This window comes from Ilyonectria robusta (assembly GCF_021365365.1).
Source record: "Ilyonectria robusta strain PMI_751 chromosome Unknown BGZ61scaffold_7, whole genome shotgun sequence".
Taxonomy (NCBI): domain Eukaryota; kingdom Fungi; phylum Ascomycota; class Sordariomycetes; order Hypocreales; family Nectriaceae; genus Ilyonectria; species Ilyonectria robusta.
In genome coordinates, this window is record NW_025764441.1 from 1,785,505 (window position 1) to 1,802,146 (window position 16,642).

Genomic DNA, 16,642 nt, shown 5'->3' on the forward strand with positions numbered 1-16,642 from the left:
CTTTATCTGTATTAAGTATATCTCCTGCTAACTAAATAGAGACTTTTTTAAAAAATATCTTTATTATTTTTATTTTTTATTATTGTTATTTTTATTAGTTTTATTTTATTTTTAATTATAAAATTTACTTCTATATATTCTCTTAAAGTAAGTATAAATTATAGTATAGTATATGTATCATAGTTTTATTATTTTACTATATAAAATAGAGTGGTCTTTAAAATATAATAAGTGGCCTAATAAGAGCTCCTCGAGTTATAGCTACAACTACTCTGCATATACAATACTAAATGGTTGAGATGATATAGCCTGGTAATCGTCCTGGTTTGTTTCGTTGCCAAAGATCTTCAAAGCTTTGATGACAATGGTATAAGTTCCTGCCGGGGTATAGGTACGATCCTCTAGCTGTCCATCCCATGGTATCAACGCCACCAAGTTTGGGCCGTAACGGATGGGGAACCCGGCCGCGTTACCGAGCGACCAGGTCCCCAAGATGGTGGACCCATGGCGAGAGTCGGCGCTCGAGTTGCTCACAACACGAGACACATCGGCTCGCAAGAGACGTGAGCCGAATACGAGATAGTAGTTGATAAGGGGGAGGGTTAGCATGTCGGGCGTTGCGGTGCCGGCCTTGGGCAGAATAATGGTGCTGTCGGGAGCTTGGGTCTGTGGGAAACATTCGCACTTAGTAGTAAGGGCATGTCACCCATATAGCCAACAGCACCCTGGTAGGGCAGCGACAGGCCATCGCCATTGGTGCCATTTAGTGTGATATATCCAGGGTAGATGGGGAGACGGTCGACGATACTGTCATCGACGCCTTGCGGCGGCGTCACTGTGACCGAGATATCGGCAGAGCCCCCGGCGGGCACAGTGATACTCGACTCGCTGAAATCCAGACTTGCATAACTAGAGATGAAATCGGCGGGGAAGGCAGCAGGCATGTTGTACGCTGCATCCATTGTCACGGTAGCGGCCGCGGTGGTGTGTCCGAGCTTGTAGGTGACTGGTGATGACCCTGTGTTGTAAACGGTAAAGCTCTTTGTTTTCTGGAACAACCCCTTGTCTTTGAACGCAAGGGAAGACACGCTCAAGAGGGTCGTGGCGTGGGCAGCCGCATGAGCCCGAACCATGCCGGCCCCCTGTTGGGGTACGGGAGCAAGAACCGAATATTCCTTTGTGCTGCCGTCGTTGAAGAAGCTAGGGACCGAAGTTGAAGTGAGCAAGTGTTCAAGCGTTGCTGGGTCAAAGGTTTTGCGAACACTACCGACGAGGGCGTAGATGCCAGCCAGCCATCAGAGGTGTTGCCATGGACGTTCCGGAGAGAACCCCATAAGAACCCAGGGCCCTGGGCATGGTTGAGAGGATGAAGCCACCTGGCTCCGAGAGCTGGGGCTTTACAGCCAGCTCATATGTTGGCCCCCAGCTAGTGAAGATGCTAGAAAAGCCGCCAGTAGTCGGGTTCGCCATCTCGACAAGGTGCCTATCCTTGCTTGCCAAGTTTGCAAGGCCGACAACAACCTTTTCTCCTTTGGCGAGAGAGTCAAACCATTCTTCGCCTTGATCCTGCGTAACCATGCCGGAACCATCGAAGGTTTCCCGGTAAAATGCTCCAATCTCCTCAATACCCGCCTTGTTATTGACAATAAGCATGTGTCGCGCGCCTCACGCCGAAGCGTGGAAAGCTTTCAGACTGAACAAACAATCGCCACGTCTGATGAGTGCGATGTATCCGGACAAGTCAGGCTCGCCAGGATAATCCGGCGAGCCGAGACAGCCGAGATTGCTCACCGGCCATAGCGGGAGGTACATGGCCTTCCACGTCGAGTTCGTAGCTGGGATTCAGTAAAAAGGCTTCTCAGACTCCTCGTTGGTGCTGTACGTCGCGTTCACGACCAACATGGGACTTATGACACTGTCGCTTGACCCTATCGCAGTCACTTCTTTACCCGATGCTGGGCTGCCGGCCACGAACAATCCAGATGAGCCACTGTTTCCGGTAGCAACAGTGCAAGGTACGCCAGCCTCGACAATGCGTGAAACGACGATAGCCAACGGATCCCCGGACCAGCCCGAATCGGCACCGAGAGAGGCGGTTATGACATCGCTGCCGTCACTGTAGGCCTTGAGGAAGGCAGCAATCAATATGTCATTGGAGGTGTTGCCAGTGCAGCTGAAGACCTTGTAAGCACCCAGTTTCACGCCTGGGGCCGCTCCAGTGAAGCCAAGGTCGTTCTCTTGGGCGGCGATGATCCCGGCAACATGGGTTCCGTGACCGGCGCAGTCCATCGGGTCAGGACCTGGAATTGGAGTGCTTGTAGCGCCGCCAAAGTCATCCCCGACAAAGTCCCAGCCATTGCTGACGAGACAATCCGGACCAAGGCAACCACCCAAAGCGGGGTGCAAATAGTCGATCTAGACAGGATTCTTGTGAGTTTGGGGTCTGAGATATATGAGGTGCGGGCATGAAGGGGAACACTCACACCGGTGTCAATCACCCCTATCTTAACTCCCTTGCCAGTAACCCCTTCCCCGCGAAGGAGATCGACCTGCGTCATGACATGGGGAGCAAGCTCATCCCGGCTGTCTTGGCACCGGGAGAGAAGAGCTATGCCCGGGGTTCCTCGCCAGTGGGTCGTGTAGTCTGGCAGTGAGTATTCTCTCACGGGCCAGATGTTCTTTACCCCTGGCAGAAGAGTGACAGTCGCGGCACGGTCTTCGGTACCAGTAAGGTTCCGGAATTGAATCGAGACGCCATTGAACACGCCGGCATTAAGACGAGTTCGGACTCTGGCATCGTCTGTGATGTCCTGGAGGAACTCGGAGGCTCCCTATGGAGCTCTATTAGCATGTAGCCAGATGGCAAGACATGGCCGCGGCATAGTCATCATTTATGCAAACACACCTGATCATCCTCCAATTCGATAATATACGCTCCAACAACAACAGGCGCTGCCGATGTAGTATTAGCAGAGGATGCAATTGCGGCGACCCCTAGGGATGCCAGAAGAGGCACAAGAAAGCTCTGCGTAAGCATAGTAGGCGTTCAGATCAGGGGATAAGAATGGCACTTGCGTTGCCTCAAATGGCATTAAAGAATGTTTCAGCCGTCTTATATGCTTGGGTGAGGGACGAAACATAACCACAGACCAAATCAAGGTACGTAGGCAGGTCTGTTTCCGGACTGAAAGACATACTACAAAGGGAAGCCGTCAAAAGTACTCCGCAAACAATACAAAAATAGCAGGTCATATTAACCATGATAATTAAGTTGGAAGGGCCCCTACACTGCGAGTCTGTATACAAGTCGGCGATATACCTACCGAATCAGTGCTGTAGCCCCGGATAAGAAGAGAAAATTATGCTGAATAATATCATGAGGGGCCGAATATCAGGCTAGTCAAGTTATCAAGAGGCCCTCTCTATGACCCTGTTCAAATCACCCTGTTCAGATTGATAATCTTGATAATAATTGTCTCAGGTTGTTTAAGAGAGATTTTTCAGGCTTCCTCTCTGTTCTATTATTCCACCAGGAGTTATATCTTTGACTCTCAAATGCTTGTGAGGCAGCCTAGGGCGTCAATTCAGTTAGTAGATGCCTTATCTGCATAGAAAATCTGCTATCTCTGAAACTTATGAAAGCCCAAAGCTGCCCCACAAGCATTTCAGCCGTTAAAGGGACACCGAAAACGCGAACTAGAATCCATCGTGTGAATGCCTACCTCCAGATGTCCCCCCACGAGAGCCAAGGCCCTCGCTAAGGCACTTTGGGAGGAAGCCCGGCCACAGTTTCTTAACTGGGACATATCCTGGGCAGCGGTGCCCGATTCGTATCTCTCGAATAAAACCCAGTAACGGGCCTTCTGCATGATAACACATCTCTCGTTGCGATCCTAGCACAGCGGACTCCGCATAGATAGATCTTCTTGATAGGTAGCTATTGAGCTCCACCTTGACAAAAGAAGCCAAGTCCCCCACACGTCTTCTTCCCACCTAGCCTATGCTCATTACCATTCTAAGGTTCCAGCTGCAAGGTGAAGGGCAACCCGGAGTTAAGCGCGGAGTTTACTAATTTGTCACATGTCATTAAGGAAGCGCTGTTACGTCAAATCCTGTCACCCCATTGACTCCAGATCGAGCGGATTGATGCCCAATAATGGAGACGTCTCCCTTTCTCGATGAGTTTGGTTGAGTAAACTTCCTCTGGAATCCACGTCAGTGAGTTCATAACAACTTGGCTGCCTCATGACAGCAATACACTTACCAATTCACAAATCAGTCTCCAAGCCTCACGGGCTCCTGGATGGCTACAGCAACAGCAGGCTAGACTAATGGCAATTTGGTGGTGCGGCCTAATAAATTACCTTCAGGGGTATGACACGCAGCAGACGCAGCAGCCGGCTAGACCAGCCGCATCCGGACGTTAAGAGCCGGCGAATTGCTTCCTGTAATAAGTTACGCAGCAGATACCCCGTCGCGTTAGCCCGGGTCTATTGGTGCAGTATCATTCTAATGGGCAACAACTTGCTCTGCGGCAGACGCTCTATCGCGTTAGTCCTTATCCTAGTACGCCACGAGCACATAGTGGAACTCCAGATCTATCGACACAGGACCTTTTTGGTCAGCAGATGCCAGAACATATCGGTACGGCTGCCCCTGGAAGACCCTTGCCTCAAAATGAGATGATCTGATCAACGCCGCAAGTGTGCTTTAGTACAGATGCCATGGCCGATCCAATGCAAAGTCTTGTATCGCAGTCACAAGAACAGGCTAAGCCGACATGTACAGTTGGAATGGGTGGGTCAAGCGTCAATTTGTCGGATTCCTTCGCCTCCTTTTTCCCTCATTTCTTTCCCTCGTAATAGTCAGCGTGGGCAGGTTCCTTGGCCTGGACATTTTGGGTTATTTTCAAGCTATACTTGGTGACCAGACGAAGCTCGTGCCTTAGTCTGCTCCATTCACCGTTGTCGGCGGCGAGTCTTTGGCTATTGCAGCAGATTTGAATTCGACGTAGCAAGATTGCGTCACCTGTGATGAACTGCAGTTACACGATTTATTGTCTCGGGACGATGACTTCCAGAGAATCCGGGGTGTTTGCAGATTTTTAAGACATGTCATACACCCTATTTGTTTTTTTTTTAGCATTACTTAATATCACCAGATAGATCAAAGCCATGTAGTATTCTGAAATAGTAGATACAAATAGTAAGTGTTGCATCCAGCACCAGAATATACAGTAACTGAACAATAAGGATGTTGCACACTGGTCTTTACCGTAGACTTCAATTCACCCCCTCTAACATTAACGACCTTACTATCTGGAGTCAACAGCCTTCCTGTCTGTAGGTAACAACCTTAAGACAGGAACCTTATTCCGAGCAATAAGATATAAGAGAGACGTCTCCCGTCGCCGAGATGCCAACTTCCCTTCCGAATCATCAAACTGTCCAAACTTTCATCATGGCTCCTTTGATCATCCGTCACACCTTACAATATCATGCTGACACAAGCCAAGAGAACCGGGACTATTTTGTGAGTAGACATAAATGTTAGAATAGCTACAGGGCGAAAGGTTTAGACAGGATTCCGGCAGATGAAAAAAAGGCATATTGAAACCCAAACCTGGGCCTTAGCAACTGTGACGTGCACAACTAAAATGCAGTAAATTCAAACATTAAGTTCCCTCATCAAGGGGCCACTGAATTATATCCTCTAAATAATCTTACAGAATGAGCTTTATATACTCAACTAAATGCAAACTATCTGGATTCTTTAAAAATCTACTTAACAGTTGCCCGGTATTTCTCTCCTTATGCCAGTATAACTTCTTACGGAATTAGCTAGGCGTGCCCTCTTTGTAGACATAAAACTATGAGCGGGGTGTGTAGAGGTGCAAAATATAGACATTTCTTTTAAAGTATTGCTTTCCAAACACATACACGGGCCCTTTTTTACCTTCACGTACGCTTTGTGGCTTGCCTATGTTCCTGATCTGGCTATCACGTTATCTCTTGTCTCTTTTCGTACTTATTTTAGGGTTTGACATTGCAAATGACACCTTTGAGAAAGTGAGTTAAGCGTCCAGCCAGTTAATTCCTTTATCAAGCTACAACCTGAATTTCTCTTGGGCCTATGTTCTTGTCTAACATCTCATACACACTATATCTGCAGGCCCTCCCGCACCAAGTCCATCTTCAACAATTAAAATAGCTCAGATTGCACAGATCCTAAATGGAAGGTCCAGACATAGCATCCGAGAATGCCTTCAGACAGGTCTGATCCGATGCCTCAGGATAATCCCTGTATGGACTAGTGGTATTTCTGAAATCTAAGAACCGCCAACCTCCCAGAAGAACACCCAAGTGCCACGGTAACGCCATCACTTGCCGTTTCGATTGGGCGATAGTCAGGAGGCAACCAGAGCAGATTAGCTCCATTCCATGTAGCCCAACAGTTGTCTTTGCTGATTCCGAATCCACCGAATTGAGTAAAATCCAACCTCTTTTGAGTAAGAAAGAGATTCGCGTCCTCAACAAAGCCATTCCTGGAAAATGGTCGAAACAGCCGTCCTCCTCCCATGTCTATTCTTCCAATGTGCGCACCGTCACCAGCACGACAGAGAACGATCTGACCTTTGCGAAAGGTGAGTGCGACGAGCGAGTCGTCTCTGGAAAAGGCAATGGAGGAGGCAGCGTCAGCGCCCCCTCCAAGCTTCCAGACAAGTTGGCCCGTATTCACATTTCGGAACATTACCACAGAACTCTGTGAAGTCACCGATCCTTGCCTCGATCCGCTATATGACGCCACAAGGAAGCGAGAATCCGAGGAGAAAGCCAAAGCCTGACAGCATCGATTTTGGTAACCTGTCTCATAACCCCGAAATTCCTTTAAAAGATTCCCTGTATCAGTGCGCCAGATCCGTAGTGTCTTTCGACCGGAGGCAAGGAGGGAGTCGTCCTGTGCAAAGGCAATGGACGAGACGGCATGCTTGCGGACTTTGAGAACACGAATCAATGACAGCTCAGGAAGCTTCCATAAGCCAAGAGTTCCCTTTCCATAGCCAGCGGCGATCATGGAATTATCATTCGAGAAGGCACAAGTGCTGGGGTTGGAAACCGAGAGCTTGACGACCCCAACCCGTCTGCCTGTTTCGGTGCTCCAGAGTCGAAGTGTCTTGTCGGTACAGTCGAGAGACGCTACCATTGAAGAATCAAATGACAGTTTCATCGATCGGATATCAGTGTGGAAGTCCGCCCCTTCTTTTTTCTTTGAACCTGCCGGCGATTGTATGTCATAACGCCAGAGCCGCACGCTTCGATTCGAAGTTGATGCGAGGAGCGATTTGACGTGAGAGAATGCCAACCGGCCCTCCTCATGATCTCTCATCAAGCGAATACACTCGCCCGTTTTGGTACGCCAGACCCGAACAGAACTGCGCATGCTTGCCGCCAGAAATTGGCTGTCGTGGGAGAAGATCAGTGACCAACCCTTTGCTTTGCCTTGCTTTATATCCAGAGGAACAGAAGCCCCAGAATCAGCGCGCCATAGTCGAAGACAGTTTATCTCCTCATGTGTATCATTACGTCCCGACAAGTTTGCTGCCACGAGCGAAGAATCCGGCGAAATGATCAACGACGAGACATAGTCGAGGCTCCCCCATTTGAATTTGCGGGTGCATACCCCTGTGTCGGTTTTCCAGAGCCAAACTGTGCCATCGCACACGGCCAATGCAACAGATAAGGCGTCTAGTGAAATCTTCACCTTTGGGTACGAACAGTAGTCACTGTTTCGCTTATTCTTGGCCAAGGGCGTGTGAAACTCATGCATCCGGACACACTCGTGCTCATTCAATCGCCAGATACGGCCTCGGGAAACTTTGTCTTCGGCCAAGATCGATGCCACAAGGAGATTGCCTTCGCATGAGAACGCTGCTGAGGAATCATCACAGGCCAAGATCTTGAGCGTTCGAATGCGCTCCCCTGTATCTGTCCTCCAGAGCTCAATCCATGTCCATCCCGGTCCCCGATTCTGTCCGTAGACTGATGCGATGAATGACGAATCGTGTGAGAAGAGGAAGTCTCGAACAAAGAGCCCGTTACCCGACGATTCATATGGATTTGAGTCTCTGCGGCGACGTTTCCCCTTCTCAACGTCAAGAGTATCCTCAACGCAGGTGTTGAAGTCTTCGTCCGCAATCTTACATTCGAGACTATGGATGCATTCGCCTGTCTCAGTTCGCCATATCCGGAGATTTCCATCAACTGAGATTGACGCCAAGAGAGAAGAATCGTGTGAAAAGATTACGGAGCCGATACGATCCGCGTGGCCCTCGAGATATCGGACGCACGAGCCTGTATCGGTCTGCGAAAGTCGAAGTGTTCCGCTGTCCAGATTTGACACAATGAACGCGTCATCGTGCGAGAATGCGATTTTACTCCCCTGTCCCAGATCTCCAATTACATAAGAGCATGGGTCCCAGTCTTCGTCCGTCCGGGGACGTATTGTGATCCAATGAGGCATGTCCTTTTGGAATATGTCCCTAATGATACTGTTCTGTGGGGCAAAAATAAGAACCGAGGAGTAAAGTTGAAGGGGCGCCTTGTCGATAATCACGCTGTTATAGTGAACAATCCGAATGGCATCGACCAGAAGCGCAGTCAAGGTGTTGTGGCACTTTTCCTAATTCAATGTTAGTCAATTAAAACCCCGACTAGAGTCTTGAGAGTTGCTTTACTCTGCTGAGTCTCTCCAACTTTCTAAGCATAGAGAAGCTATCTCTTGCTCGTCGCATGATACTCAAAGCCTCGACCCAATGTAGAAAGTGAGACTGTAGAAAGTCCAACACATTGTCAAGGTGGTCGACATGGTCTGCTCCGCTTTGGAGATGAGACACCCAGTACAGGCAGGCATATTGAACCTCGGACGGGATATATGTGTCGACCTTATCATGATGGATTATTGAACCCTCCATTTCGGATAACCTTAGACCACACATGTCCTCTCGAAGGAAGTTGTTCATGACCCGTAAACAATTTGTTGCAATGTGATTGTGGGTTTGGGTCGCATCAACCCAAAACTCACTCCCTCTCTTCTCGGAGTCTAACAGGAAGTCTCGGAATGAGAGGTGCAGCAGCCTCATGGGAGACATGGTTGACTGTGGTACACCCAATACCGAATGAAGCATACTCAGTAGACTTGTGATAGATCTTTTTGGGATATCGAGTATCTTAGCCAATGTGTCAGGGGAGAGTGGACTCTCGAGCACCACAATAGAGCCAACAATGGTTTTAAATTGCTCAACAAGTCTATGCCGGTCTTTATTAGACAAGTCCTTAACCAGTCTGTTAAGCACGGGAAGGTATGTCATGTCGAGTTTGGATTCCTGGCTCCTTGTTTGGAACCGCAATACCTCCTGCAGCAGTTCATCAGGATGTCCACATCGACGGTCACCGAGAAAACGACAAACGGTAGCGGCGAAGATGAAAAGCGGAGTCACCATTTCCAGGAGCTTGTTGAAGTCTGGAACACAAGGCCACTCCTGTATGAGCTTGTCATCTTCGTCGTCCTGTGCTAGAGCATTATATTCAGCACGAATCGATTCCAACTGGTAGTTTAGGTAGAGGCGCAAATCTCGTTTCATTATAGGTGGTGGGACTTCATGAAGGACGATATCGCGATATTCCTCTTTGATTGGCGAAAAGCCGAGGCGAATCGGTAGCTCTGGGCGACTTGTAATAAACGTTTTTAACGCCGTGCCCCGCGACAGGCTCAGGAGTGAGATGATTGCTCTGATATCGTCATCTTGCTCGCTCTCATCAAGAGCATCAATCATTAGTATAACAGGCTTATGCGCTCTCGCTTTCGATGTGGCTGTTTTCAATGGTTCCAAAATTAGATGCAGGAATTGCTGTCGCAGTCCCTTGTTCCCGATGGTGGAGTCGGCGACGATTGCCTTCTTGATCTCGATAGCTAAGTCGGGATGTCTGATGGCAAGTTGCCTAGCCATGGTGGTGAACAGCTTTGAAGCGTTGCCTCTGTCGCCCTCGCCTCGCTTGAAAAAAAAGCTGGCTCCCAAGTGGCCAAGCTCATGGAAGCTCCGACTGAGTGTTCGAGATATCGTGGACTTTCCAGTCCCTGCCATGCCGTTCAACCAGAAAATAGACTTCGTGTTCGATTCCTTAACCCATTCATTAATTTCGTCGAGAAGCTCAACGCGAGTACCTTTTAAACATTCCGGATTCAAGCGCTCCTCGAATGAATCGAAAGGGGCTCCTGCGGCAACAGGGAGCCGATTTAGCGTCTCCTCCTGAGAAGCATGTTGCACAAGGTGACTAAGATGTATTTCTTAGCTTGAAAGTGGTGGTAGAAACATGGTGGATTATAGCGTGAATACCTACCCAAGATTTCGCATCTCCTCCTCAGTGGTGGCTGCTGTAACCTGAATCCGTTCGAGATTTTCATTTACTGGGATATATTAGTAAGGATGAGCGTGAAGAGTGAATATAACTAACTTGATCCCAGGACTTGAGCCAGCTGTGGTGTAGCATTCAACTGTCGAATTGGAATGTAGTCGAGAAGCTCTTTGGCATAGGCAGCGGCTGTGGCGGATGCATACCGCTGCCATCGATCGTTTTTGTGAGAGTCGGCATAATCACAGATGCCTCTAATGACAAGGCATGGGAAGCTCTGCATCAGTCCAGCAGCCTCCATCTCTACGCAAACACACTGCTCTCCAACAACATCTGCCACACCATCCCGAGTTGCCGCGTCCTTCACTAGGACATTGCCGGAAGCGATGATGCCGTAATGAATCTCTGGATCGTGTGAAGAGCGTCGACTGCGAGTAATCTCAAATGCTTCATCGCAGCTCTCGCAGGTCTTGCTGCTGGTATGAGTATAAGCAGGCATGAAAAGCCGGTCCTGCTCGGCCCCCTGATACATCCAAGATTCCAGCTTGGGGGGATTTTTCGTTTGCAGTGTTTGAAGAAATTCTGGAATCCTGGTACCGGATATCTCATGCTCTGCCCGTAAGTTCGCCAAGGCGCTCAAAAGCACCGTCGGAGGGGCATTCAGTGAGCCTTTCCGTTCCCACACCTCACCGACAGTTGCTTTTCCCAAGTCATATTGGACTACCCCACCTGAAGTTCCCTCGGGGTGACTGACAACAACATCGCCAAGGCGAATGTCCAAACGGCGGGGAACTCCACCGCCGATGCCAACCAGCAAGCCGAAGCGAAGGTGAGGCAGCGAAGCTGCTAAGTTGGATGCGGTTGTCGCAGCAGATACGGTTCCATATTGCCCTGCAGGAAGCGAGGCAATGACGATGTTGTGCTTTCCCATCCGTCCCCAAGAGTACGAGTTCGTATCTGATGGATGCTGTTCGAAGCCTTGCGGAGCATCATGGCGATGGTCAAGCAATATGCTGGCTGCCGCACGCTCAATGTAGAGGGCTGCAATCCAAACGATCGTATAGAGCTCTGCATTAGACAGAGATTCCGGCATAGTGTATGGAGCTTGTCGCGTATGGTCTTGTTCAAGTCATGATGGACCGGATGGCGAGATGAGGCTCAGTTTGAAGAGTAAGACCACGTCAGATGCGGGGTTGGCTCTGATCTTAGCAACAGCCTCACTTTCAATGTTGGCCATTAACAAGGCCAGCTAAACATATCTTTCAGCTGACCCACTCTTCTTCAGGCTCGATCCAACGATGATGCAGCTATTGATGCGGGCCTTCGCTGTGAGATCCTTGAGGAGGAGCGACGTATTATCGTGACTTGTGCGTATTAATCTAGACCATACGCCTCGACAATAGATGTACAGAGTTGCCTAATTCCTGTACTGCAAAGAATATTAGGCCTAAGTTTGGCTTATAAATCACTCGGGGATATTGGTTTGCCTTCAAATGCCCGAGCAGTGTAGTCGGTATTAAGCGCGTCTCTCACTAAAAAATTATCATGGAACATATTTTCACGTGCAACAACGATGTTGATAAAGGAATAGGATTATTGCATTATTCTGTTATTCGTAGGTCATACTATCTTTCCGTCACAGCATTTAGTTTGCGCTTGAGTTAGTCCTTCTATACCAACTACAGAGTTAAAGACGAGGTTTAGCGGAGTCTGCTACTGCTTGACGCACCAGCCTCAAACTGACTAGGAGACAGGCCTCTACACGAGACACTGTCTTGTTCAACCTCGCGGGTAACATGAATAATGTGGCGAGTTGACTCATCATCGCCATTGCTTTCCTTGTCCTGAAAATGGCGATACTGGTCGCCGTCGACTCTGCTAGCATCGGCGTTAGACAGCTTCATGTGCGTGCGTCGCCCGCCCGTCCCGCCAATGGTCACCAGGTTGACATCGCCGGACCTGCCAGGCGTTCTGTCGCTTGCGCCATACGAGGGGACTAGGTTGCGGATGAGACGGCGTAGCATGGGCATGGAACCGGCGACGATGCCCAAATCACACTCGAGAACTGTCAACATGACAATTTTTCCGATCTCGTCTGTGTCGTCCACCATCAATTAGCTGTCTATCTTTCTCCCTGCGTCGTGTCTCTTCCAACGTGGGGATTGTACTCACAAAGTCTCTCGGTAGGTATAGTATACGCCCACGTGTAGGTTATGCGGATGGTCGTGGCCACTGACGCAAAGACACCCAGTGACAGGATGCCCATAGTCAGGAGTTTCATCCTCTTGGGCATCTGCAGGTGTCGGAGCAAGAGAATAGGCAACACAGTGGTGCTCACATCAGTAAAGATGTTGGCAGCTGAGACGAAGTACGAAACGTTCAGAATGACTGTCTGGCCTGAAGTGCAGTCTCCCGGCTTGCCCCATGCTGCTGACACAGGCTTGCACTGGAAGATGGCCACAGGCCATGATATTTGCCAGACGATCCAGCTCAAGGCGAACAAGGCCCAGAGAGCGTTTCTGTACATCTTATTCAAGTCCGTGGCAAGCCGGAGCAGGGTCCAGATGATGCTCGATTTGATGAGGGCACCATCCAACACGTATAGAAACTGCCATATCATTGTCCAAAGCCCTACTTTGTACTGCATGCCGACCGTGATGATGTCGTCGTGTGATCCGATACCGCTGTATGCGAGAACTATAACGGAGGCGTTGTGCCCGAGGTTAATGATCTGGAAAGAGGTTAGGTGGCTGTTCGCATCTATGGTTATCCGGCAGTCAGAATAGTGCAAGACTCACCCATCCAGCGAGCATCAACCAATCCTCGATGGCGAACGCGTGCAACGACATGCGGACGTAGAACCTTAGACACACCACAATGCTGGATATGACGGTGCAGACGATGGTTACCACCAACAGAGCGAGCGCCAGGCCCTCTGGGTGTATGGGCTCATACTTGGTCGTCGTCAGATCTTTGGCCATGCTGGAAACACCACACTGCTGGCTTGCTCGTTGTTCTCAAACCACATCACTGGTATGTACAACATGCAGCTGGGAGTTGGGAGGGAGATATGTTTTGTGAAGGGGAGACGGTTTTTCTCATGAAACTCTATCCAAGGTCAGACGCCAACACTCGTTCGACAAGCTTGGCAACAGATCAGCCTATTGGGTAACTTAATTCTGATATAGAGGCTGCTATAATGAGAAACCCTGTTGCTAGGAATTATGGGGACGAATCCTTCGCACCAAAGCTTGGAGGTTTTGATTCGGCACTTGAAGTACGATCCAGCGAGAGCCTGCTCAGTGGATACTGCCCTGTGGCAGCCAGTTCTCACCAGCAGAAAATCCCAGGTCAATGGTGCAGATCCCAATCTCCAAGGGAGGTCTGTAACGTCGCCCCTACACTGTGGGCTCTCCTACGTAGGCGTCTCCATCGGGAATAGGCCGGACGAGCTGGGCCGTTGGTTGGCGGCTGATGCTCAATCCACTCAGGATACCACCGGGGAACCCGATCCTGGGCACTGGTGAGGTTTTTAAGCGGCACAGTACATACTACGTAGTCCGTTCTACTATGTAGGATGTAGGGCCGAACTGCATCATACGATGGACGGATTGAGCCTTGCCACTGCCTAGAAGTCCACACAATCAGCTTACGCAGTGTTGAGTTCACATGGGGTCCACGCATTGGGAACTGGACCGTGGGGGATCCTTGAATTCGCTCTTACTGGGCGGTTGGTTCCCGGAAGTTGCATCAAGTTTGAAGCATTCTATCATGAGGAACATTGGTCTCGCTGCCCTAGTGCTGGCCCAGACTAAGACGGAAGTGGCCAACTGAAGACAAGGTGCTTAAGTAGGAGGGGTTTGCAGCCGGTTTTCAAATATCCCGGTCATTGCCACGTTCTTCATTCCACCCATTTATTTCGCATACGAGCACAAACCACGACAGTCGCCCAGCAAGACAAGAAAAACATGTCTGAGCCAGCAAGCGAGCAGCTTCCAGCCCTCCCTTCGGACCTGACGCCGGAGTGGCTGGGAGCCAAGCTTGGGCACAAGATCAAATCGGCCGAGAATACGCGCAACATTTGGGGCACGGCGAGCAAGCTGTTCTACACCATCACGTACGAGGAGGAAAGCAACGACGAGAGGCCGACCCAAGTCTGCATCAAGGGCGTCTTCGACCCGAAGATGATCGAATCGCAGCCGTGGACAGTCAGCCTGGCGCAGCGCGAGGCCGAGTTCTTCACAAAGGTAGCTCCCACCGTCAACAACATGATCTTCCCCAAGGGCTGGTGGGGCGGCACCAGCGACAAGCAAGGCATCGCCATCATGAACGACCTGACCAGCGAGGGCTGCTCGTTTGCTGCTGAAGTCGCCTCGTACCCGGCGGAGAAGGTGATGAACGGCGTCGAGCAGTTGGCCGGTCTTCATGCGCAATACTGGGGCCAGAGCCAGGAGGATCATCCCTGTAAAGAAGCCCCTTTTGGCCCTGTCCCACGCGTCCCTCTCTAACACGACAGCAGGGATCTGGAACAACTACGACCCGGCCATGAAGTTTATGTGTACGCCCTGGGACGACGTGGTTCGAGGCCCTGGCCGACCCCAGTTACCCGAGTACCTGATGGACGGTAAGCGATGCAACGAGGCTCTTGACCGCTACTACGCCGAGCGCAACCCGCGCTTCCGCACACTGCTGCACGGCGATACGCACATTGGAAACATCTACTTCACTGCCGATGGCCGCATTGGGTTCCTGGACTGGTCGGCATTTCACTTCGGGTCGTGCTTCCACGATGTTGTCTACCACATGACGTCCATGCTGAGTGTCGAGGACCGTCGCGCCCACGAAATGGAGATACTAGACCACTATCTTGAGACGCTGCATCGGCTCGGCGGACCCAAATTCGACCGTCACAACGATCCAGAGGTCATGACCGAGTACCGGCGGTCCTTCATGACCAACGTCATCTGGCTCATCTGCCCTGACGGCTTGCAGAGTAAGGAGCGCGTTGCTGCCTTGTGCGAGCGCACCGTTGCTACTTACGACGACCATAAAGTCATTGATGTTATCCTTGGTCAGCCTAAGCCGGCGGCTGGTTGAGAATCAATGCCAACAAAGAATCGTCTTCGCAGTTGATATATGCGGCACTTGCCCTCATCCTTGTCAGATTAGAGCCGTAGCAGAAGCATTATGCTACTCTGATCAATAAATGATCTGACTTTTTCGCAATAATATTGACTGATTCATGCGTCCCCATATTTGCTCTCCCTGACCAGGCTGCCCGTCCAGGCCTCAGTGATCCTTATCCTGGTTGGTGAACCTGCGTATCAACCGCTCGAACATGTTTCATCATGAGCCCTTCCAATGAATATCTCTAGCATGATGTTAGTTCTAATGAGTGATCCGAATCGCACCGGAGCTGTAGTAAGGGGACAATAAGTTTACTCTGTCGCTTTTCTGTCACTTACAAGCGCAAGATTGTTAAGAAGCTGGGTATTGATTCCGTCCGAGGGACATTCCGCTAGGTGTAATGGAGTAGGGCCCTGTCGCCGCTCTGCGGAGACTCTCTCCCATTTTGCCAGCCGTATTTCTGGAAGCACCAAGATGAACAATGATTCACACGCTGACTCCAATGAACAAGCTCCATGCCGCAGGTAGCTGGAGCTATCGAGCGTTGGCCCCCACTTACATCCAACACATAGTCTATCATTCCGTCCCACCGAGGGCCAATAACATGCCGAATCCCAGCGAGTTGGGATGCAGGTAATGCTTGAATATCTATATCTCAAGCACTATGGTCAACCACTCCAAAATAGATAACACACTGTAATACGAGTACTGACTCAGCTAAACCAGTCTCCGAGCCTAATGACTAGGCAAGCGACGTTCAGAGCCCCTAGTAAATACACCGAGTAGCCTCTTAGAATTCTTTACTAGCTTTTGTATAATTAGCCCAATTGTCCAGCACCTAGTGCGAGTGGGGATCGATTATCCTTCGTAAACACCCCCAACTTTGTGAGCACAAATGTTCATCGTCATCCCATAACTTATGACGTACCACGCAACCCAATCAAGCTTAATAGCCCACCGAGCCGATATCTTATTAGCCAGTTCTAATCTCACTGCATCTAGATGGTCGAGATGAGAAGCGGGGTAGAAATGGTGTACTATTGGCAAGTTACGTGAGACATTCCGCTGACACGGCCGACCGAAGTACAATTGAGCGTCCACGTCGC

At 50.0% G+C, this 16,642-nt stretch overlaps 4 protein-coding genes across 4 annotated transcripts; 1 reads left to right on the forward strand and 3 right to left on the reverse strand.

The window, feature by feature from the left end:
• Positions 1-267: 267 nt before the first annotated feature.
• BGZ61DRAFT_493102 (subtilisin-like serine protease PR1C) lies at positions 268-3,037 on the reverse strand (the record flags this gene model as incomplete). The annotated part of the gene is made up of 7 exons (XM_046250606.1): positions 268-666; positions 720-1,263; positions 1,316-1,664; positions 1,704-1,815; positions 1,894-2,415; positions 2,484-2,831; positions 2,906-3,037. 7 exons carry the CDS (start codon positions 3,035-3,037, stop codon positions 268-270), a joined length of 2,406 nt encoding a protein of 801 aa, XP_046106385.1.
• Positions 3,038-8,202: 5,165 nt separating this feature from the next.
• BGZ61DRAFT_297100 (uncharacterized protein) lies at positions 8,203-11,505 on the reverse strand (the record flags this gene model as incomplete). The annotated part of the gene is made up of 3 exons (XM_046238642.1): positions 8,203-8,679; positions 8,735-10,246; positions 10,525-11,505. Coding segments are annotated over 3 exons (2,970 nt in total), but the record flags the coding sequence as incomplete, so codon positions are not given.
• Positions 11,506-12,109: 604 nt separating this feature from the next.
• BGZ61DRAFT_348611 (uncharacterized protein) lies at positions 12,110-13,390 on the reverse strand (the record flags this gene model as incomplete). Its single annotated transcript, XM_046240074.1, has 3 exons — positions 12,110-12,504; positions 12,582-13,140; positions 13,208-13,390. 3 exons carry the CDS (start codon positions 13,388-13,390, stop codon positions 12,110-12,112), a joined length of 1,137 nt encoding a protein of 378 aa, XP_046106387.1.
• A 744-nt stretch (positions 13,391-14,134) lies between these two features.
• BGZ61DRAFT_449423 (kinase-like domain-containing protein) lies at positions 14,135-15,659 on the forward strand. The gene is made up of 2 exons (XM_046245614.1): positions 14,135-14,873; positions 14,929-15,659. The coding sequence occupies exons 1-2, from the start codon at positions 14,378-14,380 to the stop codon at positions 15,504-15,506; spliced, it is 1,074 nt and encodes a 357-aa protein (XP_046106388.1). The 5' UTR covers positions 14,135-14,377; the 3' UTR covers positions 15,507-15,659.
• Positions 15,660-16,642: the final 983 nt, after the last annotated feature.